The 25,966-nt window shown below is 51.7% G+C and overlaps 5 protein-coding genes across 5 annotated transcripts in view; 3 read left to right on the forward strand and 2 right to left on the reverse strand.

The window, feature by feature from the left end:
• The first annotated feature begins 421 nt into the window (after positions 1–421).
• Positions 422–3,151, forward strand: COPS6 (COP9 signalosome subunit 6). The gene is made up of 10 exons (XM_006859622.1): positions 422–513; positions 705–830; positions 1,135–1,266; positions 1,600–1,688; positions 1,767–1,829; positions 2,212–2,259; positions 2,345–2,459; positions 2,546–2,638; positions 2,724–2,824; positions 2,917–3,151. Exons 1-10 carry the CDS (start codon positions 447–449, stop codon positions 3,055–3,057), a joined length of 975 nt encoding a protein of 324 aa, XP_006859684.1. The 5' UTR covers positions 422–446; the 3' UTR covers positions 3,058–3,151.
• Positions 3,152–4,275: 1,124 nt separating this feature from the next.
• MCM7 (minichromosome maintenance complex component 7) lies at positions 4,276–12,163 on the reverse strand. The gene is made up of 15 exons (XM_006859624.1): positions 11,495–12,163; positions 10,309–10,388; positions 9,681–9,845; positions 9,223–9,347; positions 8,966–9,146; positions 8,519–8,656; positions 8,101–8,250; positions 7,783–7,897; positions 7,572–7,703; positions 7,279–7,362; positions 6,614–7,007; positions 6,291–6,374; positions 5,495–5,663; positions 4,688–4,797; positions 4,276–4,504 (listed from the first exon to the last, which is right to left on the reverse strand). Exons 1-15 carry the CDS (start codon positions 11,523–11,525, stop codon positions 4,303–4,305), a joined length of 2,160 nt encoding a protein of 719 aa, XP_006859686.1. The 5' UTR covers positions 11,526–12,163; the 3' UTR covers positions 4,276–4,302.
• Positions 11,763–15,680, forward strand: AP4M1 (adaptor-related protein complex 4, mu 1 subunit). The gene is made up of 15 exons (XM_006859623.1): positions 11,763–12,001; positions 12,103–12,191; positions 12,646–12,752; positions 12,825–12,921; positions 13,249–13,359; positions 13,449–13,529; positions 13,745–13,807; positions 13,905–13,971; positions 14,069–14,122; positions 14,443–14,549; positions 14,638–14,732; positions 14,895–14,939; positions 15,070–15,120; positions 15,194–15,305; positions 15,436–15,680. Exons 1-15 carry the CDS (start codon positions 11,944–11,946, stop codon positions 15,658–15,660), a joined length of 1,362 nt encoding a protein of 453 aa, XP_006859685.1. The 5' UTR covers positions 11,763–11,943; the 3' UTR covers positions 15,661–15,680.
• A 255-nt stretch (positions 15,681–15,935) lies between these two features.
• TAF6 (TAF6 RNA polymerase II, TATA box binding protein (TBP)-associated factor, 80kDa) lies at positions 15,936–20,433 on the reverse strand. Its single transcript, XM_006859625.1, has 14 exons — positions 20,155–20,433; positions 19,970–20,056; positions 19,721–19,874; positions 19,548–19,604; positions 19,331–19,450; positions 18,950–19,095; positions 18,777–18,854; positions 18,589–18,690; positions 18,335–18,517; positions 18,040–18,114; positions 17,801–17,926; positions 17,088–17,261; positions 16,577–16,741; positions 15,936–16,304 (listed from the first exon to the last, which is right to left on the reverse strand). Exons 1-14 carry the CDS (start codon positions 20,308–20,310, stop codon positions 15,936–15,938), a joined length of 1,992 nt encoding a protein of 663 aa, XP_006859687.1. The 5' UTR covers positions 20,311–20,433.
• A 5,009-nt stretch (positions 20,434–25,442) lies between these two features.
• CNPY4 (canopy FGF signaling regulator 4) overlaps positions 25,443–25,966 on the forward strand; it is a 7,527-nt gene continuing 7,003 nt past the window's right edge. Inside the window, exon 1 of the mRNA XM_006859626.1 lies at positions 25,443–25,568. Within this exon, the coding sequence (XP_006859688.1) occupies positions 25,454–25,568 (115 nt within the window). The 5' untranslated portion in view covers positions 25,443–25,453. The remainder of the gene's footprint in view (positions 25,569–25,966) is intronic.

Consider the following 25,966-nt stretch of genomic DNA (forward strand, 5'->3'; position numbering starts at 1 on the left):
GTGAGGTGGGCGTGGGGAAGGAACAGGACTGAGAGGTAGTGGAAAGTAGAGGAAGCCAGGACAACCCGGCACGCAGGGATCAGATCACTTCGGATCTTGCAGCCGTGGCTTGGGGTTTGGATCGTATCCTGAGGGCAAATATAGGGCATTTCATACATTCTGTAACAATCTAAGAATCAGGCATTCTTATCTGAATTTTTTACTCAAGGTCACCCGCTGGCGAGAGGCAGGGCCAGGGTCTATGAAAATCTGTCGGGCTCCGGGATTGTAAGGCCCTCCTGCTTTCAGCACACCGCGGACTGTCCACACGGTCCACAACGACCGCGAGAGAAGGTCAATTGCGGACCGCCGGATCGACAGCTCGGCTGACTCTCTGAGCATGCGCCGTCGGTTCGTACGGAAGCTGAGATGAGGGGGCGGGGCCAAGGCTGGCGGGCGCGAGGAAAATGGCGGCGGCGGCGGCTGCTGCGAACGGCACTGGAGGGAGCACCGGGATGGAGGTGGATGCATCAGGTAACGGGCCCAGTGGGGACAGCTTTTGCAGTAAGATCTTTCTGGACTCCGACGAGAAGTCAGGAGAACATCTTTACCTGGGATAACTCGCAGGAGGGATGCAGGGCCCGGGGTCCGCCGGACCCCGCTCCCATCTCCAGGGAAGAACGTGGGACTCGGATTCAAGACAGTGTCTTTCTCTCCATTCGTAGTCGTCCCCAGCGTGATGGCCTCCGGGGTGACGGGGAGTGTTTCCGTCGCCCTTCACCCCCTCGTCATTCTCAACATCTCAGACCACTGGATCCGCATGCGCTCCCAGGAGGGGCGGCCTGTGCAGGGTGAGTGGGGCAGGGTCCTCCAGCCTCGCTCCTAGCTCCCCCAGATCGCCGCTGGACTAGTTCATACTGATCTCGGGCAGAGTTTGGGATTCTTTATGCTGAACACTTTCTGGGTTTATTTGGTCATTTTCGAATGTAATCACTTTCAGATGTTCCGTGTTAAGATTTCTAGAGACTTAATAAAAGGCAATAGTGAAAACAAGCAAACAAACAAAAAACCGGAAAAAGTATTAAATTTGTCCGAAGTGACATACTACAGAGCTGTCCGATTAGAACCCATCTTAACCTGTGTCTCCTTCCCCAGTGATCGGGGCTCTGATCGGGAAGCAGGAGGGCCGAAATATCGAGGTGATGAACTCCTTTGAACTGCTGTCGCACACGGTGGAAGAGAAGATTATCATCGACAAGGAATATTATTACACCAAGGAGGAGCAGTGTGAGAGGGGAATAGAAGTGGGGGAGAGGAATGGAAGTGAAAGCTAACGGTGCGGGAGGACATGGCAAGGTTAGGAAGAAATACTGAGAGAATGAGAGCAGGATAGGTAAGGTGAGAATAGTTGAAAAGAGCTCAGAAAAAAGGGCATGTTCGGGTATGCTACCTCCCTTCCCCACAAAGTAAAGGAAGAGAGAAGCCTGATAAAGTTATTATTCTAAACTGAGCCAGGACTTGGAGGAAGAGGGGAACAGATGATGAAAGTACAGTAGGAGCTTCAAATGAAGAATGGTTCTTTTAAAGAAATACTATGTACTTTGACTCCTTACTTCCCAGTTAAACAGGTTTTTAAGGAGCTGGAGTTTCTGGGTTGGTATACCACAGGGGGGCCGCCTGACCCCTCCGACATCCACGTCCATAAGCAGGTACGTGCTCATATGTGCATGCCTGGGCAGAGAATGGAGGATAAGAGAGAGAGGACATTGGCTTTCCTTCTCTTCCAGGTGTGTGAGATAATTGAGAGTCCCCTCTTTCTCAAGTTGAACCCTATGACCAAGCATACAGATGTGAGTAACAGTGGCCCTGTGCCCACTTTTAGTCATTTGTCTTTTATAATCATCCTGGAGTGGCGCTGTGGGCTAATGCGCCAGACTGCAAAGCCGGCTGAACTGCAAGGTCGGCGATTCAAGCTCACCAGCTGCTCTTCGGAAACTCTATACAGGGTCGCTATGGGTCAGAACCGACTCAGCAGCAGTTAACAACCTTCGGATATTGCATGACATTACTTCTTTATTGGAGAGCTCCACTCTGCAGCTGTGTGACTTTGGCTAATCATTTCCCGCATATGCAAAGGGTTCCTCTCAACTGCACTAGGTCCTTGGGGAAAATGGAATGAGCCCACTTCTGGCACAGTTCATGTTAAACTATTCTCTTATGTCTTCTTTACAGCTTCCTGTCAGTGTGTTTGAATCTGTCATCGATATTATCAATGGAGAGGTAATATCCTACCCATAACCCTCAGATCCTGCTGTTGGCCCACTTCTTGCTTTTGACCCTCTACGTGGGGTACTCTGCTCCGCAGGCCACAATGCTGTTTGCTGAGCTAACCTACACTCTGGCCACAGAGGAAGCTGAACGCATTGGTGTGGACCACGTGGCCCGAATGACAGCCACAGGCAGCGGCGAGAACTCCACTGGTACTGGAGTCTGGAGGAGCTTCCTTGCAAATAGGGGTAAGGGGAAAGTCACATGCTTTGACCTCCATCTGTCCCTATCCCTGCAGTGGCCGAACACCTGATAGCACAGCACAGCGCCATCAAGATGCTGCACAGCCGAGTCAAGCTCATCTTGGAGTACGTAAAGGCCTCTGAGGCAGGTAAGACTCTTCCTGGCACTTGCACCTGCCCTTCCCAAGGAAGATGGCAACCTTCAGGTTAATGCAGCTGTTTTTGTGCTTCTAGGAGAGGTCCCCTTTAACCACGAGATACTGAGGGAAGCCTATGCTCTGTGTCACTGCCTTCCTGTACTCAGCACAGACAAGTTCAAGACAGACTTTTATGATGTGAGTGTACGACCCAGGACAGGGAGAGGGGGCTTTTTGCTGGTGTTTCTGCATGAACCCCTGGGGAACTGGTTTTTTGTCTTCTCTCCCAGCAATGTAACGATGTGGGGCTTATGGCCTACCTTGGCACCATCACCAAAACATGCAACACCATGAACCAGTTCGTGAACAAGTTCAACGTCCTCTATGATCGACAAGGCATTGGCAGGAGAATGCGGGGGCTCTTCTTCTGAGAGGGCACTGGAAGGATGCTATGCAGGTGTCAGGGAACTACCCCAAAGGGGAGGAGGAAGCTGTGTCATTAATAAAGGGAGCAGCCCCTCAGCATCCCTTCCACTGGCTGTGTCCTCTCTTTAGGCACACACGGGTTTCTCAGCTTGGATTTTAAACAAGGCCTTTCATTCCCACTCTTGATTAGAGGCATGAATCCCTTATCAGTTCTTGACAACCTTCAATGATGGGAGCTCACTGCCGCTGGAAGTGACCCATGATTGATCGGACATTTATTATTGAGCTAAAAACTGCCTGCTCCCACCCAAGTGAGATCTGTTCTGCCTTGAGTCACCTGTAACATCAGCGTACATAGGTCAACCCTGTAAATGTGATAACAAATTTCCCAAGTTTATTAATTCATGTGTTTTCCATAATGGTATGGAGGGTATGTTTGGTAAGGTGGAGGGTCAGAGGAAAAGAGGAAGGCCCCCCAGCGGCAAAGTGGCAGCATCAATGGCAACAGTTGTGAGGCTGGCCCAGGACTGGGCAGTGTTTTGTTCTGTTGTACACAGGGTTGCTGAGTCGACAACGACTCGATGGCACCTAACAATGGAGGTTGCCCATACATTAAACTATTAGTGACAACTCAAAGCCTGGATCCTTGTGGATATTATAGAGTACCAAAAGGGGCTATTTCTTTATTGCTGACATTGAGTGTTCTCTATACTGCTTGCTGTACATGCTATGAAGAAGAGGTACTGCTGTTTGGAGAGGAGATAGTATTCTAAAAGATGAAGGTGGCTATGATTACTGTTGGTGGATAACCCCACTTTTACATGCCATTGACTACTCCAGGGAATCTCAGTGCCTCCTACATTTCCTATACCATGGAGTAATGAGATGTTTAGTGGACACCTCATTACTGGGTTTCCTTCCCACTGGCTGTTCTGGAGTCTGACAGTGACTGGCACAGAGCAGGACACTAAAATAACACTAAAGAGTTAAAAACTGGAGACAGGCTGCATGCAGCCCATGTAGCGAGCCTGTATAGGTTTTCTTAGGAGTGGCTGATGAGTTTTGAACTGATGGTTCAAAAGGGAACCAGGTATGAATCTAGAAAACTCACAAAGCCTCGTTTTAACAGGCGGCCCAGATTAGAAGGTGGTGATTTGCAAACACTTTTATTAGCAAAAGGAGGAAAAGAGTTAAGTGCAGCGGTGAGCGAGGCATGCAGGCCAGAGCTCAGTGTCTCCAGACAGCGGGAATTAGACAAACGTGATGCGGGTCCGGGCGGTGTTGACCTGCCAGACATTTAGTTGCTCATACTCATCAAGCGCCGCCTGAAACTGCGCAGGTGTGAAGCCCCGGGATATGCAACGCTGTTCTGCCTCGGAAAACCGGACACTTTGGCCCCCTGAGACCAACTCACGGACAGTAGCAAAGATCACATCTGCTGGTCTCTGGGTCCTAAAGGAAACAAGGGCAGGTGTATTAGTATTAGGGTAGGACATATACAGGGACCACCAACATCCACAGTGTGATGGGCCAATGTTAGAATTCTGAGATCCACGTCTCAGACATCTCTATACAGAAACCAGATTTGCTCAAGAAAGCCAAAGTGACCAAAAGGTCCTTCATGAAAGGACTCACCTAGCTGTTTGCCCCTTGTCGCCTAGAAGTGAGTCTTTTGACATCTCCATTAGCCTTATGGCTTCATTCACATCCTCTTTCTCCACAGTGTCTACCATTCGTAGTCGTGCCTAAGAGGAAGGCAGGATAGAGGGGAGTGGAACAAAGGCAGGGAAATCCTTGTTCCAGCTTCAAGGGAAGTCAAGCAACCTCCATTGCTTATTAGAGAGCCCCATCCCTGTATCACCCCAAACATCTGCAGTGTTGGGCCGGCACTGTCAGACCGAGACAAGTGCAATGCCCAGGGCAGCGTCCAGCAATTGCCCAAGTCTCCGCCTTTCAACACTGGCCAGTCCCGGTGTTCAGCTGTCCTGTGAAGGAGCTCTGCAGAGAAGGCGGGTGACTGGCGGAGAGGCTGTGTCCCAGGGGCTCGGGAAGTGCTAGCTCAGCAGTAGGTCAGGTAATCACACTACCTGCACGAACAGCACTTTGGAGCCCCCAGGACGGAAGTCCAAGATGGGAGGACACAAATGAAGTATAGTTTATAGCACAGAATCTTAGGACACAGAAGTGCAATGAACCCCACCCACACCCTCCGTAAGGTTGGAAGCAGGGAGGTCGCCTTTCCCTCCGTGGATGCTGTGCATGCCCTACCGGAGCAGCAAGTACCCACAGTGCGGTAGCACGGAGAGGACCACTATCTGCACTGTCAGCACTTTAGCCCCGGCAGGGCCTGAGTGGGAGGGAGGAGGCAAGCAGAGAGTTAACCTTATGAAGGTAGACTGAGGTATTAAGTCCAGTCAAAGGGATGGGGGACGGGGCACTCACCAAAGCAGTAGAAAGTCGCAGAATGGCCAGCAGGGTCCGGGCTGAAGTATAGGTGGCATCCTTACTAGCCCAAGCCTCTCGCCTCATCTCTACATAGGCAGCTGTGATGTAGTCAGCCAGAGACTCTGGCACTGTGGGCTGCTTGTCACGGCACATAGCTATGTAACGTCTGCGGGGAAAGGGTGCATGGGAAAGCAAAAGGGGGAGATGGGGTTGAATACTTGAGTTTGTTTTCTCCGCTCAAAGAAAACTCTTATTTAATGGGGAGAGATTTTTCAATAGGAGAAACAAATAAATAGATGGATTTCTTTGAGAAATGTAAATCCAACTCAGTGAATTCAACTGGACAGAATCTTAACTGTCCCGTGGGGTGGGTTTCCAGGGCTATAAATCATTACTAAAGGAGTGTCACATCTATCTTATGGAGCAGCTGTTTTGAACTGTCAAATTTCCAGTTGGCACCCAAGCACTTAACCACTGCGCTACCACAGCTTCTTTCAAACAGTAGAAAAGCCGCACGGAAAGACGGCAGAACTGCTCCAGTGGCGTTCTGAGGCTGCACATCTTTCAGAAGCAGAATCTCTTGTGGACTGGGCTGGTATGTTCAAACCACTGACCTTTCACTCAGCATCACAATGCCTAACCCATGGTGCCACCAGAGCTCCTTTTCAAACTACTGTTAAATGCCCCCGTATCAATTCCATGCCTTAGCTACCCTGAATAGGGTCTCCAAACAAAGAGTGGGTGGTGGGTTTGAACCAAGAATGAGAAGCCAGTCAGTACACAGTCATCCTACCTCATAAGCTTCATATCCAAAGGTTCAAACTGTGCTGGGGGCTGCCGACTGTGCTGGTGCACGTAGGTGATATGCTGGGCCAACCTGTGTAGGCAGAGGGAAGCAGTGACTCTTGGAGCTACATACCCTGACCTTAACTATTCCTCCAGTGTGCAGGGACAAACATTCACCCCAAATCCTCAGGATTTCATTCTGGACCCACTGTTTCCTAAGAACTAAGGACTGAGCCCTGCTGGAGATCCCGGGGCAGACTTGGACTGGTTCCGCTCCCCCTACAGAGTACTAGAGTAAGGCATGTCTCCTGGGTGTGCAGTTTCATTCACCGGAGATCATTATCTCGGTCAGGCCGGTCCTGGATCAGCCAGAGGAGGTCGAACCGGGAGAGGAGTGCAGCAGGAAGTTGTATGTTCTGCTCCAAGCTCCGGCGAGGGTTATAGCGCCCATAGGCAGGATTGGCAGCAGCCAGGATGGAGCAGCGGGCATTGAGTGTGGTGAGAATGCCTGCCTTGGCAATGGATATAGTTTGCTGCTCCATGACCTCGTGGATGGCTGTGCGGTCAGCCTCGGCCATCTTGTCAAACTCATCGATGCAGCACACGCCCTGGTCAGCCAGCACGAGGGCCCCACCCTCCAAGGTCAGCTCACCAGTCACAGAGTCTCGCAGCACAGCTGCTGTCAGGCCCACTCCGGAGGAGCCCCGGCCTGTTGTGTACTGGCCTGATGTGTTCAGCAAATGGGAGCAAGGAATAGAACAAAGGACACAAGGGACAGTCAGTTGAGATCTGCACTGGACCTGCCTTTACCCGCTACAGGGGGACCTGAGGCAGTTGGAGACCCATGGGAATGCCAGCAATGGCAACAGCTCCCTGTCCCTGCCACCAAACCACCTCAATGCCTGTTTTATACCCAATCCCTGCTTTCCAGTGCCCCCTGGGACAGAACAACACCGTGGCTTTATGTGCACCCCACCCTGGGTCAGAGTACTTACTTCTGGGGGCCAAGCGATCAATGTAAGACAGGAGCTGAGACTTGGCCACACCAGGATCCCCCATCAGGCAGATGTTGATATTCCCTGGAATAAAGGAAGACCCCCAAGTGATCGGTCTCTCAAGGCAGCTTGTCCAATAGAGAAAGATGCTTTTGAGATCCACCTCTCCTCCTGCCCACTAGGCTCTAAATCCACAAAGCCAACGCACCAGCTAGCTCCCTAATTTATGGCCTCCATATGACTTCATTCACCTTGAACCTCTCCCCCTCCCCTCATTTCTCGATGCGTTTTACCTCTTATCTTCATGCCTCGAGGAGACTGGTCCACACCTCCCACCAACAGGAGCAAAAGTGCCTTCTTCACATCTTCATGCCCATATATCTCCGGAGCGATGGAAGCAGCCAACTTTTCATAGAAATCCTCCTCTACAGGAGAATTAAGGTTCTTCATTAGGGGAATAAAAGGGGGCTCAGAAGAAACAAGTTCTCCCCTTATTCTCTTTACCTGCAATCTGCCTCAGCTCCTCCTTGCTTAGCTCCATAGCCCCAGCTTCATCATCCTCACTCTTATTCATCTTCACAATCCGGTGGGCTTCCAAGTAAGTCTCTGAGAGAAGACCCTGGGACAAGAAAATGCTAGAACATGGATGAAACCCTTTTACCATGCCTACCCATCTGATACCCTAAAAAAATTCCTGACAAAACCCCTTTATATCTGGTGTTTTCCTATTGGTAATTTTCTTTGGATGGGGGGAGGGGTTAAAGGGAAGAGTGAATGCAAGAGAGATGAAAGGAAATCTTAACTTCAAACGCCCTTACTTACCTGTACCACCTGTCGGAAGCCAGTACGCAGAATTGGCAAGAATATACCAGTGACACTGATGTGGTCTCCAGGCTGGGTGAGCCTTGTGTTCTCTCCTTCTACCAACACTGTGATGCTCCGGGGAATGTTGCCCACAGGAACTTGGTCACTCTGGGGAAGGAAAGGGTACACAGAAAAGGACGACATAAACACTTAGGATACTCCTTCACCTCCCTAGATGTTCCACTCATGTGGTTCTTAAACTAGCCTGCCTCAGATAAGCCTGTACGAGGAGCCAGAAACCAGTTCCAGCTGAGGTTAAACCTCCCGCCTCCTGCTCTAGGTGACTACTCTGGCTTCAGTTTTGCTCTTTTGTTACCCCACCCCACAAGTGAGTACAGGGATTGAGCAGACTCTCCACCCACCCCAAACCACTCACATGTTCCTGTAACTTCATCTCCTGGAATTTGATGAATTTGGAGCCACGAGTCTGCAGATACAGTCGCCCTCCAGAGCGGTTGGTTTGGCACTCCTGACTTGGACACATGATCAGGGGCATGAAAGTTGGAGACTGGATCTAAAATGTCACAAGGGGGGAAAAAAAAAACACAATCAAGGAAAAAGAGTCCTTTATAGTCAGTTACTTGAGTTATCATGGACCTGTCTAGAGCAGCACCTTTCACCATCCTGGATCAACAGTGACAAGTGCCAGGGTAACAAAATGGATGCTAAGACCCCTACATATCAAGAAAAGAATGAAAATAAACACACATAGTATTACACATTATAATAAACAGAAAAAAAACACAGATATACATCAATGGGCAAGACATTCTTAGACCACTAGCACAGTTAACTACTGATCTGTTTCTTGCTTCGTGCTTACCGGTTGGTAGGTCTCTGCCCCACACTGATCACAAGTGTAAGTGGCCACCACCATCCTGGGTTTAACTTCAGAAACACGGGTGACAATTCCACGCACCGTTACCAACTTCCCCACTGAGTCAGCCCGTACTTCCCGAATCACACGAGGCTTGTTACTGCTTGGGCCCTGAAAGTACAACTCACTGAAACAAAACAAAAAAGGTCATTAGCAAGGTTCTGGAGGACAACCTCCCACATCCTCCCCCAGAGGCCACTCACAATCTGCGCATAAGTTCCAGAGGGTACTGGTTCTGGGGGCTGCGAGCAGCTCCAGGGTCCCGGCTCCGCTGTTCCATCATTAGTCGATGTTCAATGTAAACATCTAGGATGTCTTTATTCACTACCTACAGACAAAAGTAGCAGCCTTGGTAATATAGTGGGTTACTTGTTGGACTATTAACTGCAAGGTCAGATGTTTCAACACACCAGTGGCTTTGAGGGAGAAAGATGAGGCTTTCCGCTCCCATAGAGATTTATAGCCCTGGCAACTTTGGACATGGTTGTTACCACAAGCAAAATAAAGACACGAAAATGAGCAACAGAATGGAGAAGAAGGGAGCACATAGAGCCCCAGCCATCACCTCGCCTCCGGCCAGCTCAAAGCAGCACTATCTATCTGAGAAGTTTCTCGTTAGAGGTCTTAGCCCAACACCCAGCACTGCTCTCTAATGGCTCACCTCCCTCTCCTTGTACTGAGGCAGCAACTCGTGTACAGCATCGGCAAAAAGCCTCGCATAGCGCTTGGCATTCTCACAAATCGAGTCCACCAACTCAGGGTCATCCTCCGCGACATCATCCAGGTCCACGTACAGTGCCACTTGTTCCCGATGAGCCAGCTGAACCTGGGGTAGGGAGAAACAGCAATATTTCAGAGCCAAATTCACCTTGAGTGCAATCAATCACTATAAGCACTGAGCAATTCTGGCCATGCGCAGGAGAGGAGGCAGGCAGAGTCACACCTCTTACAACAAACACAGCCCCTCAACTTGCAAAAACACCTTAGTTATTAAGTGCTGTTGTGTGCCCTTGAGTCAGTTTAGACTCAGAATGATTCTGCACAGGGTTCCTGAGAGCAGCTGGTGGGTTTGAATTGTCGACCCTGCAGTTACTAGTCCAGTGCTTACCCTACACACAGCAACACCAGAGCTCTATTAACAGTACAGCTATTATATTCACTTCACAAGCATTAATTGCTATGCTGTGTCCATTACAGACAAATCTACTTGTTGGCAGGAACTAGGCCACCTTTTTGAACCAACCCCTTAAAGTAACCACCTCATTTCCTTCATCTAATCTTAGACTTACCAACTGGTTCCCGTACTTAAACTGCTTCTTCCCAGATTCCTCATCTTGGTAAAACTCTTGCAAGAACTTCTTAACCTTATCTACAACGTAAATGTAAAATCATCACCAACTGCCTTCCTTTTCTCTCCCATACCTTTGCAGGAAACCTAAGAAACCCACTTTCATTTAAAAGAGAATCTACAAATTAGTAAGGACTTAAAGAAATATACACAATTCTTCCCACACCGGACCTAACTCCTTTCCACGTGCCCATTGTAAGCAGAGAATAAGGGGCCCTAGTCGTTTTGAGTAGGATCCTACACCGTCCCCAGAGGGAAACCCTCAGCACCCTTCCCCAATTGCCTGCCACACTCGCGATTCAGGTCTGTCGGCTCTCAGCGCTTCTTCCACCCATATTTCTTCGTTTCTCTCGATTTAGTAAAGCTCGGGCTCCTCGGGAATCACGGCACTAGGCCCGCTCCCCGCCACTGCTTCCGCTCTTAGTAAACAAAGAAGCACATGGGCCCAGAAGCCAGCCGCCTCACAGCCCCCGGGATTCCTCCGCCCAGGGCGGGAGCCCGCCGGCGATTGGCCAGCGCGCCGAAGGCCACCCGCTCCCGCACCTCCAGCTCCTCTCGCTAACCCCTAATCCCACCCACGCCCCAACCTCCGAGGCGCGCGCCGACGCAACGGCGCGGAAGGACACTGTTTACACACGGCACTCCCTCCTGCCGCCTCGCGCAACTTCCGCCCTGCCTTCATTTCCGCTGCTAGGGGCCCCACGACAGCCAATCCCGGCGCGCAGCGGCCCCAGCCTTCCCGCCTCCGGGACCCCGGCGCGCTTCGGTAGAACGCGGGAAATCCTGAGTTTCTAATGTGGGGGCCGGGAAGCAAACCCAGGCCCCTCCATCCATAAGGCTCCAAAGCCCCTCAGACACGGTCTCAAGGATCCCCGCTCACTCTTGGGAGTGGCCTTCCCTCAGGTGCCTCCAGCCAGGCTGCCCGCCCCCTACAATCACCCCGAACCCAGCCTTACCTTCTGCGACCCCAAGGCTCCCGTGCGCCTCCCAGACTCTGTCTGCCCGAGCCCAGCCTACTCCCGACCGTTTCCCTGGCCTTGCGCGCCCCTGAGTCCGGCTCCCCGAAACCCGTGGGTGTTAACCCGAATTCCTGTGCAGAATCCCCCTGCAAGCTTGCAGACCCACACCTTTCTCGAGCGCGTAGTCCTTATGTGCCATTGCTGCCGAGTGCGCGCGGCAGCAGTTAGCTGACCGAGGGGCTCGCGCTGCCAGAAGCAAAGAACTCCCGCGCGGTAGACTGCGGCGGAGCAACCGAAATTGGCGCGAAACGTCTGCTCCCCACGTGACCGGCGCCGCCCCATGCGGGCCAATCGGAGAGCACGGTCCGTCGCCGTCCTTGTCCCATGCTTCGGCCAATCACCGGCGCAGCCTGGGGCGTGGGGAGGGGGGCCGGAGGGGCGGGTGGGAAGGCCGAGCCGGGTGGGGAGGGCGCAGTACCCCCACGGTCCCGGCTGGCGCGGCCGGAGGAGTCATTCCTAAAGGACCGACCCTCACTCCTCCTGTTGTTCCGAGGCCGCAGTGCGGAGAGGACCCAGTTTTCGCAGCGTTGTCACCTTGACTACTCTCCAGAACGGCCATGATTTCCCAGTTCTTCATTCTGTCCTCCAAGGGGGACCCGCTCATCTACAAAGACCGTATCCTTGACCCGGGGCAGGGGCTGGCGGGGCTGGGTGGGAGTAGTGTCCCCGAGCCAGCCTGTATCACCGGTTTCTTAACTGTCCTTCCACCTGGTCAGTACGAGGGGACAGCGGTGGCCGGGATGTGGCCGAGCTCTTCTACCGGAAGCTGACGGGACTGCCAGGAGACCAGTCTCCAGTTGTCATGGTAACCACCCGTGGGAGGGCGGTAGGGATGGTGGGGACCGGTGGGCGCCTCGTCTCTCCCAGGGCTGTTTCCCTGAAAGCTTACGTTTGGGGAGAACATTCTCCCAAATAATATTAACCGAGGTGGTATGGCACAGTGGGTGATGCGCTGGACTGCAAAGCCGGTTTGAACTGAAGGTCTGCAGTTCAAGCTCACCAGCCGCTCCTCAAAAAACCCTGTACAGGGTCGCTATGGGTCTGAACCAACTCGTCGGCATTTAACAAAGTTTATTAAGTGCTAACTGTATACCAGGTAGAGTACCTTGTGCTTCAGTCTTCAGAATTTTGGTTAACACCGTTAACACTTTAGGATGCTGGGGGCTTGGAAGGGGGTTCATATTCACCCCAAATCACACTGCTGTTAAGGGCTATGACTCAGGTCTTAATCACTGGCTCTTTTCTTGCCTCTTCTTCAGCACCACGATGACCGTCATTTTATCCACATCAGACACAGCGGCCTCTATTTGGTGGCCACCACTTCAGAAAACATTTCTCCTTTCAGCCTCCTAGAACTGCTCTTCCGGTGAGGAGGCTGGGGCTGGACACCTGGGAGTGGGGCTTTGAGGGGAGATTATGACACTCGTTGTTTCCTCAGGTTAGCCACCCTCCTGGGTGACTATTGTGGCTCCCTGGGTGAGGGCACCATCTCCCGCAATGTGGCGCTTGTCTATGAACTACTGGATGAGGTGTTGGTAAGCTCAAAGGCTTTCCCTCACTTGTCCTGTTCCCCTGGTAATAGCCACCCAGGAACTCTGGTGGTGCCACGGAACAAGCACTAGACTGCTAGCCGTGAGGTTGGCAGTTCAAGCCTATCAACTGCTCCACAATAGAAAAACGAGACTTTCTATTTCTATTTCTGTAAAGATTGAGTCTTGGAAACCTTGGAGAGGGGCCACTATATAAGTTGCAATCAACTTGGTGGCAGTGAGTTTGGTTTGGGGTTTTCTGCCATGGGATCCGGTTAGGAGGGGTAGTTCCTTTCTTCTTATTACCCATTCCCTCCCTTCCTTTACTAATAGGACTATGGCTATGTACAGACTACATCCATGGAGGTGCTGAGGAACTTCATCCAGACCGAAGCTGTGGTCAGCAAGCCCTTCAGTCTATTTGACCTCAGCAGTGTTGGCTTGGTCAGTGAAGGGGGAAGAGGATCATTATGGAGGAGGAAGATTGGTTAGGAGTATCAAATTGAGGGTTGATTGCTTTGGGTGTTTTACAGTTTGGGGCTGAAACACAACAGAGCAAAGTGGCCCCCAGCAGCGCAGCCAGCCGCCCCATCCTCTCCAGCCGCTCTGACCAGGTAAGGGGCCCAAGCTATAGTGCCAGACTCTCCCAGTTTTTTCTGGGACTCAAGAGCCCAAGATCCAGGCATATCTTTCCACTTCCCTTACACTTGGGTGTCCCCTCACCCCCAGGACCCTAGACTCAGCTACCATAGTCAGTCCTTCCTTGCCTCCATATATTAAAATATAGGCAATTCAGCCTCCAAACACCCAAGTCTCCTTTCTTTCTCAGAGTCAAAAGAATGAAGTGTTCTTGGATGTGGTGGAGAGATTGTCTGTACTGATAGCATCTAATGTAAGTGGATCCCCAGCCCTGGAGCTGAGGACAGAGGATCTATGGAAACCTGTGGGGTAGTCACAGTTCTGGGCATTAACCTCCCTGTCATTCTCAGGGCTCACTACTGAAGGTGGATGTGCAGGGAGAGATCCGACTCAAAAGCTTTCTTCCTAACGGCTCTGGTGAGGAATTTGTAGGCTGGACGCAGCACTGGGTCGATAGGCGCCTTGGTTTGTATTGGTGTTGCTTGGTTACTTTCCTGATGTTCTTTTCTGACAGAGATGTGTATTGGCTTGACGGAAGAATTTTGTGTAGGAAAGTCAGAACTGAGAGGTAAGGAGAAAGTAGCTGTTTATCATCTGGTGTGTTGTTAAATTCCTCTGAGTCAGTTCCAACTCATAGCGACCCTGTATAGGGCTTCTAAGAAACAACTGGTGGGTTTGAACTGTCAACCTCCAGTTCAAACCGACCTTGTGGTTGAGTACTTATCCTACAGCGCTACACCAGGACTCCTGGGATGGGCACTACCAAAGATGTTCTACTGAGAGATTGGGTTATCTTAGAATAGGGTAAGAGCAGGTGGTTGTGTTAGACCCTCCCTGCTCTTCTGTCTTAAAACATGGTTTAGGAGACGGGTCTTGCTCTTTTTGCAGGTTACGGGCCAGGAATTCGGGTTGATGAAGTCTCATTTCACAGTTCTGTACATCTGGATGAGTTTGAGTCTCATCGAATCCTCCGTTTGCAGCCCCCTCAAGGGGAGGTGAGCATAGGTAGCTCAGTATATCCTGTCCACCGTGGGAGACAGTTCAGGTGAGGAGACCCAATAGATCTCTGTTCTCTGATTTCAGCTTACCGTGATGAGGTACCAACTCTCAGATGACCTCCCCTCGCCTCTCCCCTTCCGGCTCTTTCCCTCTGTGCAGTGGGACCAGGGCTCAAGCAGGTACGACCATTCCCCTTATTGAGGTAGCTGTTGGGAGTTGGGCTGGATTTCAGCCCCTTCTCTCCTTAGGCACAATTACACGTCATTCATGGAGGTCTGGGTGGGGACACTAAGACGCCGTCAAACATGTCCTAAATAATGGTATTTTACCCTTTCACCCAGGCTTCAGGTTTATCTGAAGTTACGATGTGATCTACCTTCCAAGAGGTAAGTGTTGGATCTGGCTGTGTGCCTTCAGTTAGCTAAAGGAAGACATCTGCGCTAAGCTCCAGTTGTGACATTAAGGATGGGGACACTACTTTCTGGGGCTGACTTCTTCATTATTTCCTCTTTGCAGCCAAGCTCTCAATGTCAGGCTGTACCTTCCCCTGCCACGAGGGGTGGTCAGGTTAGTGTGCATGCCAGACCAGGGAGGTGGGCTCTGAAGGACAACTGGCCTGCCCCTCACCTTTCCTCTCCAGTCTGTCTCAGGAGCTGAGCAGCCCAGATCAGAAGGCCGAGCTGGGGGAAGGAGCCCTTCGCTGGGACCTACCTCGAGTACAAGGAGGCTCTCAGCTCTCGGGCCTTTTCCAGGTATCTTCTCCCCAACCGTCATCTTTGGCCTCTGGCCCATCCCTCCTGATGCAGTTGCTGCAACGTTCCTACCTGGCCCCTGGCTGCTCTGCTCCCTTCAGTCCCTCCTTCCCACCTCTGCTCCTCACAGATGGATGTCCCGGGTGTCTCTGGGCCCCCTGGCCATGGACCTTCCTCCTCGGCTCCTCCATTAGGACTGGGCCCTGCCAGCCTCTCCTTTGAACTTCCCCGGCACACGTGTTCCGGCCTCCAGGTTCGCTTCCTCAGGCTTGCTTTCAGACCGTGTGGCAATGCCAATCCCCACAAATGGGTACGACACCTAAGCCACAGCGATGCCTATGTCATTCGCATCTGAGTGTCCCCAAGTGACGGCACTGTAAACAGGCCTTCTGGCCTCTGGATCTGGGATGGAAACCAGAAGGGATGTACAGGTTAACCTCCACTTGGTGTCTGATACAGGAAGATTGGGACGGATCAGAACTTACCAATCAAATTTTTATTCTGAGGAACTAACTGTACAATAACTACAAGAAAGTGACAAGAAGTAGGCTCCTACTTCCCTCCACCTAAACGTGTGTGTGTGTGTGTGTGTGAGCGAGCGAGCGAAAGCCAGAGGGAGAGCTAACAGCCTCAAGGAGACCCAGACCCAGGGGGCTGGGAACCATTAGCCTTTGGAGTCCCTGGGGCTGGCGGGGGGCTATCCCCAGCTTCTTGCTTCCCTGCACAGAGGGCACTGCCTCCAAGAGGTGAAGGGGATGAGGAGGCAGGAGGAACTGGAGAAGGATGAGAGGTGGGGCCTCCTTTGCCTTCCCCTTTTGGAAGAGAAACCACGATAAACTTCTGGACACTCCCTGGACCAGAGGGAGCAGTGCTGGGGGGAGTGGTTGCGGATGTGGAGACCAGCTTGACAATGGGCTGCACACTGGAGACAGTGGTGGTAGTGACGGGCGAGGTTGTGGTAGAGCCTGAGCCAGGAGCTGAGGTGCTGAGGGACAGGACCTGGGGAAGAAAAGGCAGTGCCGATTGCTTTGAGCCCTCCTCCAGGAAGACCTATTCCCAGGGCCCATGAATGGGTACATCCTCAGGGTCCTGTAGATTGCTGCAGCTCAAGAGCCTTGCTCAGGTGAGCAGCTGGAGTCCCACAGTGCCCGGGGCAGTGTCACGTCTGTCTCATTTGGGGACCTACTTTAAAGTCTTTCCAGAATGCTCTGTGGTAACCTAGGACACTCAGGGCACTTCACCATCCCCTTATTCCACATGGTTGCACACACCTGCTGGGTAGATGAGGCACTAGATGATGAGGACATTACAATGAGCTTGGTTGGAGGAGGGGCAGCAGCTCGAGCAGACACCAGGGTCTGGACGGGAACCTTTAGCAAGCCAGAAGTCCGAGGGCCAGCCTGGGGGGCCTGGGACAGGGTCAGTGTGGGCCGGGGCTGCAGGGACAAAGGCAGAAAGAAAAAGAGGGTGTAGAGGGAAAGACCCAGGTTGCTCTTCTTCCTCAGTGGTTCTCAGCTAGGGTCGGGGGCCTAGACTCCCCCAAGGTTCAAAAAGAGAGGGTCCTGAGGTTTAAAGTGAGAGCACGTGTTTGTACATGTGTGTGCACACCCTGCTGAGAACAGCGGCTCCATCCCACCCCCAACTTCTGTCTCTGCAACTTGGTTCCTCTTCGTCCGCCCCGCAGTCACTCACCTGGGTGATACTCACCTGGGTGATACTCACCTGGGTGATACTCACCTGGGTGATACTCACCTGGGTGATACTCACCTGGGTGATACTCACCTGGGTGATAGTCAGTGTGGTCCTGTTGACCTGCTGAGCCTGCAGAGCAGCCTGGGCCTGGGCCTTGATCACATGGGAGCAGAGAAGGGGGCCAAGGAACCCAAATTCTGCCCAATAGGCATCCTGGTCGTCAGATGGTGGGCACAGCTCTGCCAGAACTGGGGCGCAGTATTTCTGCAGAGAGAAGGCAGACCATAGCTAGATAGAGGGAAGGCTGGCATTCCTGGAAGAGTGACAAAGAGGTGTACCAAGTGGTGCTGGGTCGTCTTTGTAAGAAAACACGGGCATCAACTGGTGTGAATGGAGAATTGACCAGTATCCTGTTTATAGTCAGTTCTGATCCATAGTGACCCTGTATATGGTTTCCAAGGAGTAAATGGTGAGGTAGAACGCCAGTCCTGCAGTTCAAACCAACCTAAAGCACTGACCAAATGTTAAGGGGACATGTAACCCACAGGGGTGCTTATCTAGCACAAAATGGACTAGAGAGAGATGTAGACGCCCCATAGGGGGTACTGCAGGAAAATGTACAAGCTGGGAGTTCAGATCTCTTAATTCATTTTGTGCTTTGTGTTCTTTAAATATTTGAGACAAAGGATTGGAGTAAATGTTCGAATAAAGCATATGCTTGCTAACCACTGTTGTCTGCGTGTGTATGGAGGGACTTGTGGGGAGAAGTTGGGAGCAGGGGTTAGGACAGGAGCTCTGTTCACCAGAAGGAGGTTCTGCACGTGGTCCGCTCCTATCCGATCAATGTTGCTCAGCACAGGGCCCTCTAGGACACTGCGGATCCGCTCCCCCTCCTGCTGTAGCCGGGGCAGAATCAGAGTCTTAATCACCTGGTGGGAAGGAAGGGGAGAGAAGGCAGGGCCACTGGGTCACCACACTGGCTCCTAAGTTCAGGGGTGCTACTCCCCTCCCCCCAGTTCTTCCCACATGGTGGGGGTCTAACATCATGTCCCAGCTCTGCCAGGCCTGCAATGGAGCCATAACGAGTAGTCCAAGGAGTCTTCTCATCCACCCAGCTCTGTATGGAAAGGACAACTTTATTAAGATCACAAGGTCCAAGTATTCCATCAACCCACTTCCCTTGCAAACATGAAGACTTTACAGATGAGGCTACAGTCCTTTCAAATACTCGGATTCCAGGCCTGCCCTTTCTTTCTGCCCCTTGTTTATTTAGAGTTATTTCTCCAAGCCCAACAGACCCACTCCCGGCTTCAGTGACCCTCTTAATGGATGCTTACCTTGGTGAAGGTCTTGGTGACCCGAGACTGGATGTTGTTAGTGGTTGTGCTGAAATGTTTGCAGATGTGAGCCACCAGACGGGCGGCAAAGTCCCGGAGGGCCCAGTGATTATCCACATCTGGTCGCAAGCACAGCTGTCTGCTCACGGTGCAGGTCATCACAGCTGGAATCAACTCATGCACCTAAGGGAGAAGGGACTGAGTTCCGAAAGCCCAGGTCCCTGGGAGGGGAGGAAGCAGACAGGACGACTCACATATTTTTCCAGATAGAGCGTCGGGTTATCAGTCAGCGCCTTTGCCATCCGCATCAGGTAGATAAGCAGGGCCAGGTTGTTCTGTGCCACATTCACACGGACCTACGGAGACGTGAAGGGACAGCGACATCCCTCAGATGAACTGCTCCTGCTGCCGCCTCCCCCCTCAGTCACATCCAAGTCCTCACCCCCTCTGAGATGAAGGTGCTGAATCGGGGCAGCATCTGATAGAGCCCTGGGTCCGTAGTGATGCTCTGTAGAGCTTCCTGGGAGAGAGGGAAATAGGTGAGGTAGAAACTGGGATCACGGGGCCTCAGAGAGGAGTTGTCTCCTGGTAAAGGTAAGAAGGTGGGGTCCTCACCACTCTCTTGGCCTCACACGACCCCACACAGGCTTCAGTGATCTCCTTGTAGTAAAGCTGCTGTTCCACTGACAACTCATGGATGCTTCGGGGCTTCAGTCGCAAAGGAGCCCCTTCCAGCAAGGGGGGTGCCTTCTTCTCTTTCCCTGGGGGAATTGGGAAAACAGGTTAGAAGAGCAAGCTCCAGGAGAGGCCTCAGTATTAGGCAAACCTTCGGCCTCCATTCCCAGCCCAGGGACACCAGGCTTCCTCCTAAGAGTCTGAATCTTTCCTGGGGCTCTCTGGCCTGAGATTTTCCCTCACCACCTTTACCTCACCCACTTCATAAATGACCACAAGGCACTGAGGCAAGTCAAGAGAGGCCTGGCTAGCCCTACTGACCTTTGCTGTCAGCTGGAGCAGCCCCTTGACCTTTGCCTTTTAGGGGCCCGTCTTCTTCCTGGCCTGGCTTTGCTGACTTCAGGGGTTCTGTGGCCTCAGCCTTCTGTTGCTCTTTGGAAGCTGGAAGGAAGGCATCCACAACAGCAGTGGTCAGTGTGGAGGGAGAAAGAGTGAGGCAGAATGGGGAGGCAGGGGCGGCGGCAGGCAGAGCGTTTACCTGGAGGCGGATTCTCTGGTATCGCCGGCTGGCAGCCTTCAATGCTCAACCAGTGAGCTGTGAGGAAGGGAGGTGTAAAGGTGAATGGCTTTTAGGTGGACACTAGCATGTACCTAGGATCTCACGCTCCTCCTCTCCCTCCTCCCTCCCACCCTGCTCTCCCCTCCGCCAACCTTTGAGACAGACGTCCAGGGGCACCCGGGGCAGAGGGGTATTGATGATGTCACTCAAGTCAACCTCCTTCTCCTCATAGAAGTAAAGCTCCCGGCCTCCACCAGAGGCAAAACGGAATGGAATGAATTCCTGGGCATGGAAGCCATACAGCGGCTGTACCAGGAGAGCAGCACACACTGGCATGAGCTGGGGGGGAGGGAGGTCTGAGAGGCTGGATCCGCCCACCCTCTCTGGTACATCCCAATCACCTCGACGTTCTTCAGTTTCAGAGCGTAGTCAACGTCACTAGTGGTGAGCTTCTGCCTCTTCCCCATGTGCATGAACTTCAAGGCGTCCTGGGGTCGTGGAAGGGGAGAACAGACATCAGCTGGAGACCCTGGGGAAGAAGGGGGCTAACACCCTCCAGAGCGGGCTGGGCAGCAGACGAGCTCACCTGTGCGATTTCCTTGATGCGATAGCTGACCTCATCTGTCAGCAGCTGGCAGGTCTCCTCCTGAATCTGGGCGATGCCCATGGACTCGGCCACCACCTTCATGGACTCAGAGGGCAGCACAGTATTGCTGAGCTTCAGCTTCTTCTCTTCTGCCATTCTGGAGCCCCTCCTCCCAGCCCCTAAGGCTGCTGCTCCGGGGTAGAGCGATGGGGGGAGAGAGAATGAGAGAGAGAGAGGAGAAGAAACATGAGACCCAAAGAAGAGAAGAAGGCACAACAAAGGGAGACTCAGCAAGGCGAGAAGTAAGGAGCCCCGTGTGATGTGTGACTCGGGGCTATGATGCAACAGAAAAGGCCAGGACTCCAATCTGATTCAAGCCAGACACTGTGCAAGTGAGGTCCCCCACCCCGACCCCCAATCGATGGTCCAGCTGATTCTGACTCACAGCAGCTCCTTACAGTGGAGTAGAACCACCCCATGGGGTTCCCCAGGCTGCAGTCTTTATAGAGAGACCTTATGTGGTGGTGTAGGATAAGCACTGGGCTACTAACTGCAAGGTCAGTGGTTCAAACCCACCAGCTGTTCGTTAGAAACCCTCTGTAGGGTCACTGTAAGTTAGAATGGATTCAATGGCCCTTAACAACAACCACCTTTATGGCAGTAGACTGCCACATCAGTGACCTCTCAGTTAGCAGTCGAGCGTTTAACCACAGGGCCGTGAGAGGGATACAGTAGATGAATCGACTCCAATTCGTAGAAGACAGACTAGAAATGCTCCCCAGCCTTCCCAGGCTGTAATGGAAGTGGACTAACATCTTTCTCCCACCATAGAACAGCTGAGGGTCTGAACTACCAGCCTTTCAGTAAGCAGCCAAATGCTTGTCCCTGTGCACCCCCAGGTCAGCAGGTAAGGTGTCAGGCTGCTGAGGATCCGCAGGCAATATGGCAGGCTGCCGGCTCAAGCCCACAAAACTGGAGGTCAGATGAACCAGATACAGGACCCAGACCCAGCAAAAAGCAAGTCAGCTTTGTTCGCGCATTCGCTATATTGGTAGCAGGTGCGGTGCCGTGGATTGTTTAACGTCTCTTTTAGCCAGTCTTTGTAAACGCCCACCAATTGACTCTTTTCTGAAGGATCTGGTAAAAGGTGAGGGAAGATGCTGATTCAGTTATGAGTGACTGTTAACAGGACTAATCATGACTGGTCAATTTTGCCATCCTGCTAAATATAAAATAAACCATATCAGACGTTGTTGTTATTGTTGTAGTGACCCTGTGTAGCGTTTCTGAGGAGCAGCTGGTGAGCTTGAACCGCCAATCTTGCAGTTCAAATGGCTTTGCAGTCTGGCGCATTAACCCACAGCGCCACACCAGGACATAGGAGGGGGGAATCTCACTACCATCAAGGAAGAAGAGCCAGGAAAGGGGTGCACTGACCCTCTTTGGCCCAGAGACAGGAAGCTGTGACATGAAAGCACTAGCAGAGGTGTGCCAGAGGAGCTGCAACAGAACCAGAACCAGAACCAAGAGTCAGAGCACCAGACACAGCAGTGGGCTTCCAAGTCCACGGAGCAAGTGCCTTTGGGCAGGGGGCCTCTGAGCACTTACATGAGGAGCTAGAGCTGAAGACTGTGGGCTGACACTTACAACACAGTGGAGTGTCCTTTGGGCATTTATCGATAGCCAGTGAAGAAACGAGCTTTGTAACATCTCCTGAGCAGGGCAGAGGCCAAGCCAAGAGGTTGAGGGCCACAGTCCTGCCTGCAGAGAAGAGGCTGTCCTTACCAAACACCTGAACTCTGAGAATTTCCCGAGGCTGCATTGTAACCATAGCTGTGATATGGTATGGGAGTTCTGTGTGGTCACTGCAATGAATGATCAAACCCAGCTGAGTAGAAAGTACTGTGAGAGAAACCGCTGGTGTCAGACTTAGTGGAGAAGGGAGAAGGCTGGTTAATGAGAAAGTTTTTCCCTTTTGGGAAAAGCCAGAAGAGATCAGACAAGGAGCCCCATCCCTGCCCCATCCCTACCCCTTCCCTACACACCTTTTTTTTTTTTTTTTTTTAGCAGATCACACTGCTGAGGAAACTTCCTTTCAATCGACTGGCTGCTCAAAGCAGATCTCACCATGGGTGTGATTACACTATATTAGATCTCAACTTGGGGATTATTACGGCTCAACATCCAAACCACTGAAGAGCCAGCCAGGCCCAGCCACATGGACATAAAACCTTAAGGACCATACCCCCACCATGCCCCTGAAACGATTCTTGTCAAGGTTACCAAAGACTTTACATTGCTAAATCATGGTCTCTCAGCAGTACACTGCCTTCTTCTGATACACTTTCTTCACTTGGTTGCCAGACCACCTTCACTTGGTTTTCCTTCTACCTCAATGGTCACTCCCTTGCAATTTCTTTTATTGGATTTTCCTCTTCTCTCCATCTGCCCAGTATCCTGGGCCAGGCTTTAGTCTTCCTCACTAACTGCATTTACTTCCCTGGTTCTCTCATCCACATCTATGGCCTCAAATATCTTTTATAGGCCAATGATGAACAAATTTTTATTCCAGCCCAGACCATTCTCCTCAACTGTATATACAACTGCCTACTCAAAAGCATCATGAAAACCGATCTCTTGATCTCCCCGACCCACCTGCTATAGCCTTAACTTTGCTCATCTTCACACACAATGCCTTCCAGTTTTATGACTCTTCACATCAGCCCCACTAGGCAATCTTATCTGATTACTCCACTTCTACTATCTTGAGCCCGGTCACCGTCATCTCCTCCCTGGAGAACGTCATAGCTTCCTAGCAAGGGCTCCCAGCTTTTCCCTACTCCCGTAAAGATTTACACCCTTGGAAACCCTGTACAGGGTCGCTATGGGTCGGACCCGACTCGATGGCAATTAACAACAACAACAACAACAGTCAAAGTTACTCTGTCAATTGGAAACCCCATCATGTCATTTCTCTGTCCAAAACTCTGTAATGGCTCATTTGCCTTAAGCATAAAATCCAAAATCCTTAAACAATGAGCTACAAGGCCTTTCGTGGTTTATCCTAACCTCATTATATCTTTGACCTCCCTTCCTTCCCTTTCCACTTTGATCCAACCACACACACCGCCCTCCCTGCTGATTTTTGATCCTGCCAGGCATACTCTTACTCTGTGGCCTTTGCTCTGATACTCCAGCTTGGAATCCTCTTCCCAAATGTTCGTTCAGTTGCCCACCCTTACCACACTATTTAGGAGCCCTGGTGTGGCGCTGTGGCATAATGCACGGGCCGCAAAGTCAGTTTGAATTGCAAGGTCACTGGTTCAAATTCACCAGCCGCTCCTCAGAAACCCTATACAGGGGTGCTATGAGTAGGAACCAACTAGAAGGCACTTAACAACAACACCCTATTTAATATTCTCCCCCAACCCCATTCTGGAATTCTCGTGTGGCACTGTGGGTTAATGTGCTGGCTTGCAAAGTCGGTTTGAATAGCAAGTTCGGAGGTTCAAGCTCTCCAGCAGCTCTTTGGAAAACCTATAGAGGGTCGCTATGAGTCAGTACCGACTCAGTGGTACTTAACAACAACATAGATATATATATACACACTGGCTTTGCCTCTCTAGAGACCTCAACTAAGATGGAGCAAAAGGCTGATTGGAGTGGGTTTAAGAGAGAAAAAGAGGAAAGGCATTAGAGAGGTGGGGTCAGTCAATTCCTATCAAGGAGTTTGGATGCAAGGTTAATGCACTGGACTGCAAACTTGGTTTGAACCACAAGTTCAGTGGTTCAAGCTCACCAGCCGCTCCTCGGAAACCCTATACAGGGTTGCTATGGGTCAGAACCAACTGGGCAGTGCTTAACAACAACAACTCCATTCTGCTCTACTGTTTCCCCCCTAGTATCTAATATCTCTAATGTATAGTTTCCTTATTTACCACCACCACGTGAGCTCCATGACGACAGGGCTTTTGCTATGTTCACTGATGTATTCCAACAACCCGGTAGTGTCTGAGGTTAGTAAGACAATAAATATTTGAATTGTAAGACTCAGATGTTTGCAAATACCACTTTGTTGTTGTTCAGTCGGTTTGACTCACAGCGACCCTGTGTAGGGTTTCCGAGGAGCAGCTGATGGGTTTGAAGCGCGGACCTTGTGGTTCGTGGTCCAGTGCTTCTACAGCGCCACACCAGGAGTCCATATACCATGCAGATGTTCAATAATCAGCACATCACTATCACTATTACCGTGGCCACAAGTGGTATGCTCGGGCTGTGCAGTTGGCATATGAACGCCACCAGCGCTCAGGACCCACTGGGCAGTCGCGGAAGGCGGAAGCCGCAGGAGGACCCGGTTCTTCCACGTTCACTAGGCACACACTCCACGCCTCGCGCCGAAGACAAGAAGTGGTCCTGTCCCTGTTCTCGGGCGAACTCCTAACCCTTCAGCATCCAGCCCAACAGAACCGACGACTCCTCAGCCGCCGTCCCCAGAGCCTAGTTTCCTAGGGGCAGGTGGCGACGTCTGTCTTGTCTTCCTGGAGCCCAGCACTGGACCCGCTAGTTAATAGGCGTCCAGCCTCGGAAGCCCTCAGATCAGTGGGGGCACCGGGAAGACTTCCCAGAGGGCGGCTGGAGCTAGACCTTCAAGCTTTGTAGGACCGGGGAAGGGGAGCCGCCCCCAAAGGGTTCCGAGCAAGCCAAGACTGAGAGCCCACCCTATCTCCCCCAACATCCCCTCAATGCACACACACCAGAGTCCCCATCAGAGACACACAACTGACCGTCCTACTTCCAGTCTCCATAGGGGACCTTCTGGAGGTCTTGTCTCAGGTATAGCTCAGACCTGCCCCCAGCAGCCAATGTCTCACCACCGCCAAAGCTCCGCTCACCCGGCGCTCGGCGCCATGTTGGACCCGCCCCCTCGCCGGCGCAGGTCCGGGCAGAGGAGAGCAACACATAACACTTCCTTAGAGCTGGAACAAGTACCCTAGGGTCACGGCCTAAAAGATATAAAAACACTGTTTTTATATCTATATAAAATGAGTACGCTTGCTCATTTTCCCCAATGACTTCAATTTAAATATTGACAACCCAGCGACCAGGACCTTCAGGAGGCGCCACCAGACCTGGGCGGAGAAGTCAAGCGATCTATGAGGTCCCGCCTCTTTTTTTTCGGCTTGGTACTGCGCACGCGCTACTAGTCTGGCTTTCAGGCTGCCCGCCAGCCTCTGAATTTAAAGGGCCCGCTGTGTTTCCGAAGTTGGTTTGAAAGTAAGAGCGTGGACCGCGCTTTGTCATGGGATCTGTGTGCTTGGGAACGTTGCTTTTCATTTTGGCTGTGTTCGGGGCTTGGGCCGGGACGCCGAATGAGGATGATGATGACTTAGAACGCTTGCCCAGCAAATGCGAAGGTATCTAAAGGGAGTGTATCTCTTCTTTGTATTCCTCTGTCCCACCTCCCTCTTCTAGAACTTTGTTGTTGTTAAGTGCTGTCGAGTCGGTTCCGACCCATAGCGACCATGTACAGGGTTTCCGAGGCTGTAAATCTTTACGGGAGCAGAAAGCCTCATCTTTCTCCTGTGGAACAGCTGGTGGTTTCGAACTGCTGACCTTGAGGTTAGCAACCGGATTCGTAACCACTACACTACCGAAGCTCCTTACTGGTCTTGATTACAGGGTAGAAGTATTTATCCTCCTACATTCTTCGTTTTCAAGATTGTTTTACCTAATCGAAGGACGATTCCTTTCCATGTATGAGGGGGCTTCAAAAGTTTGTGGAAAAATTTCATTATCTTTCAATTCCATTTCC

Source organism: Chrysochloris asiatica, unplaced genomic scaffold (genome assembly GCF_000296735.1).
Source record: "Chrysochloris asiatica unplaced genomic scaffold, ChrAsi1.0 scaffold00034, whole genome shotgun sequence".
Taxonomy (NCBI): domain Eukaryota; kingdom Metazoa; phylum Chordata; class Mammalia; order Afrosoricida; family Chrysochloridae; genus Chrysochloris; species Chrysochloris asiatica.

Excerpts from the sequence above, each read along its gene's own strand:
- AP4M1 (XM_006859623.1), top strand. The coding sequence starts at position 11,944 with ATGATTTCCCAGTTCTTCATTCTGTCCTCCAAGGGGGACCCGCTCATC. Across the intron at positions 14,123-14,442 it reads AGGAAAGTCAGAACTGAGAG|GTTACGGGCCAGGAATTCGG; the intron begins GTAAGGAGAAAG and ends CTCTTTTTGCAG. Across the intron at positions 15,306-15,435 it reads AGCTCTCGGGCCTTTTCCAG|ATGGATGTCCCGGGTGTCTC; the intron begins GTATCTTCTCCC and ends TGCTCCTCACAG.
- COPS6 (XM_006859622.1), top strand. The coding sequence starts at position 447 with ATGGCGGCGGCGGCGGCTGCTGCGAACGGCACTGGAGGGAGCACCGGG. Across the intron at positions 831-1,134 it reads GGAGGGGCGGCCTGTGCAGG|TGATCGGGGCTCTGATCGGG; the intron begins GTGAGTGGGGCA and ends CTCCTTCCCCAG. Across the intron at positions 1,267-1,599 it reads TTACACCAAGGAGGAGCAGT|TTAAACAGGTTTTTAAGGAG; the intron begins GTGAGAGGGGAA and ends CTTACTTCCCAG.
- MCM7 (XM_006859624.1), bottom strand. The coding sequence starts at position 11,525 with ATGGCACATAAGGACTACGCGCTCGAGAAAG. Across the intron at positions 9,147-9,222 it reads CTGGAACTTATGCGCAGATT|TGAGTTGTACTTTCAGGGCC; the intron begins GTGAGTGGCCTC and ends GTTTTGTTTCAG. Across the intron at positions 7,704-7,782 it reads GGAGCTGAGGCAGATTGCAG|AGGAGGATTTCTATGAAAAG; the intron begins GTAAAGAGAATA and ends ATTCTCCTGTAG.
- TAF6 (XM_006859625.1), bottom strand. The coding sequence starts at position 20,310 with ATGGCAGAAGAGAAGAAGCTGAAGCTCAGCAATACTGTGCTGCCCTCT. Across the intron at positions 19,875-19,969 it reads TGAAACTGAAGAACGTCGAG|CCGCTGTATGGCTTCCATGC; the intron begins GTGATTGGGATG and ends CTCCTGGTACAG. Across the intron at positions 18,691-18,776 it reads GCACCTTCATCTCAGAGGGG|GTCCGTGTGAATGTGGCACA; the intron begins GTGAGGACTTGG and ends ACGTCTCCGTAG.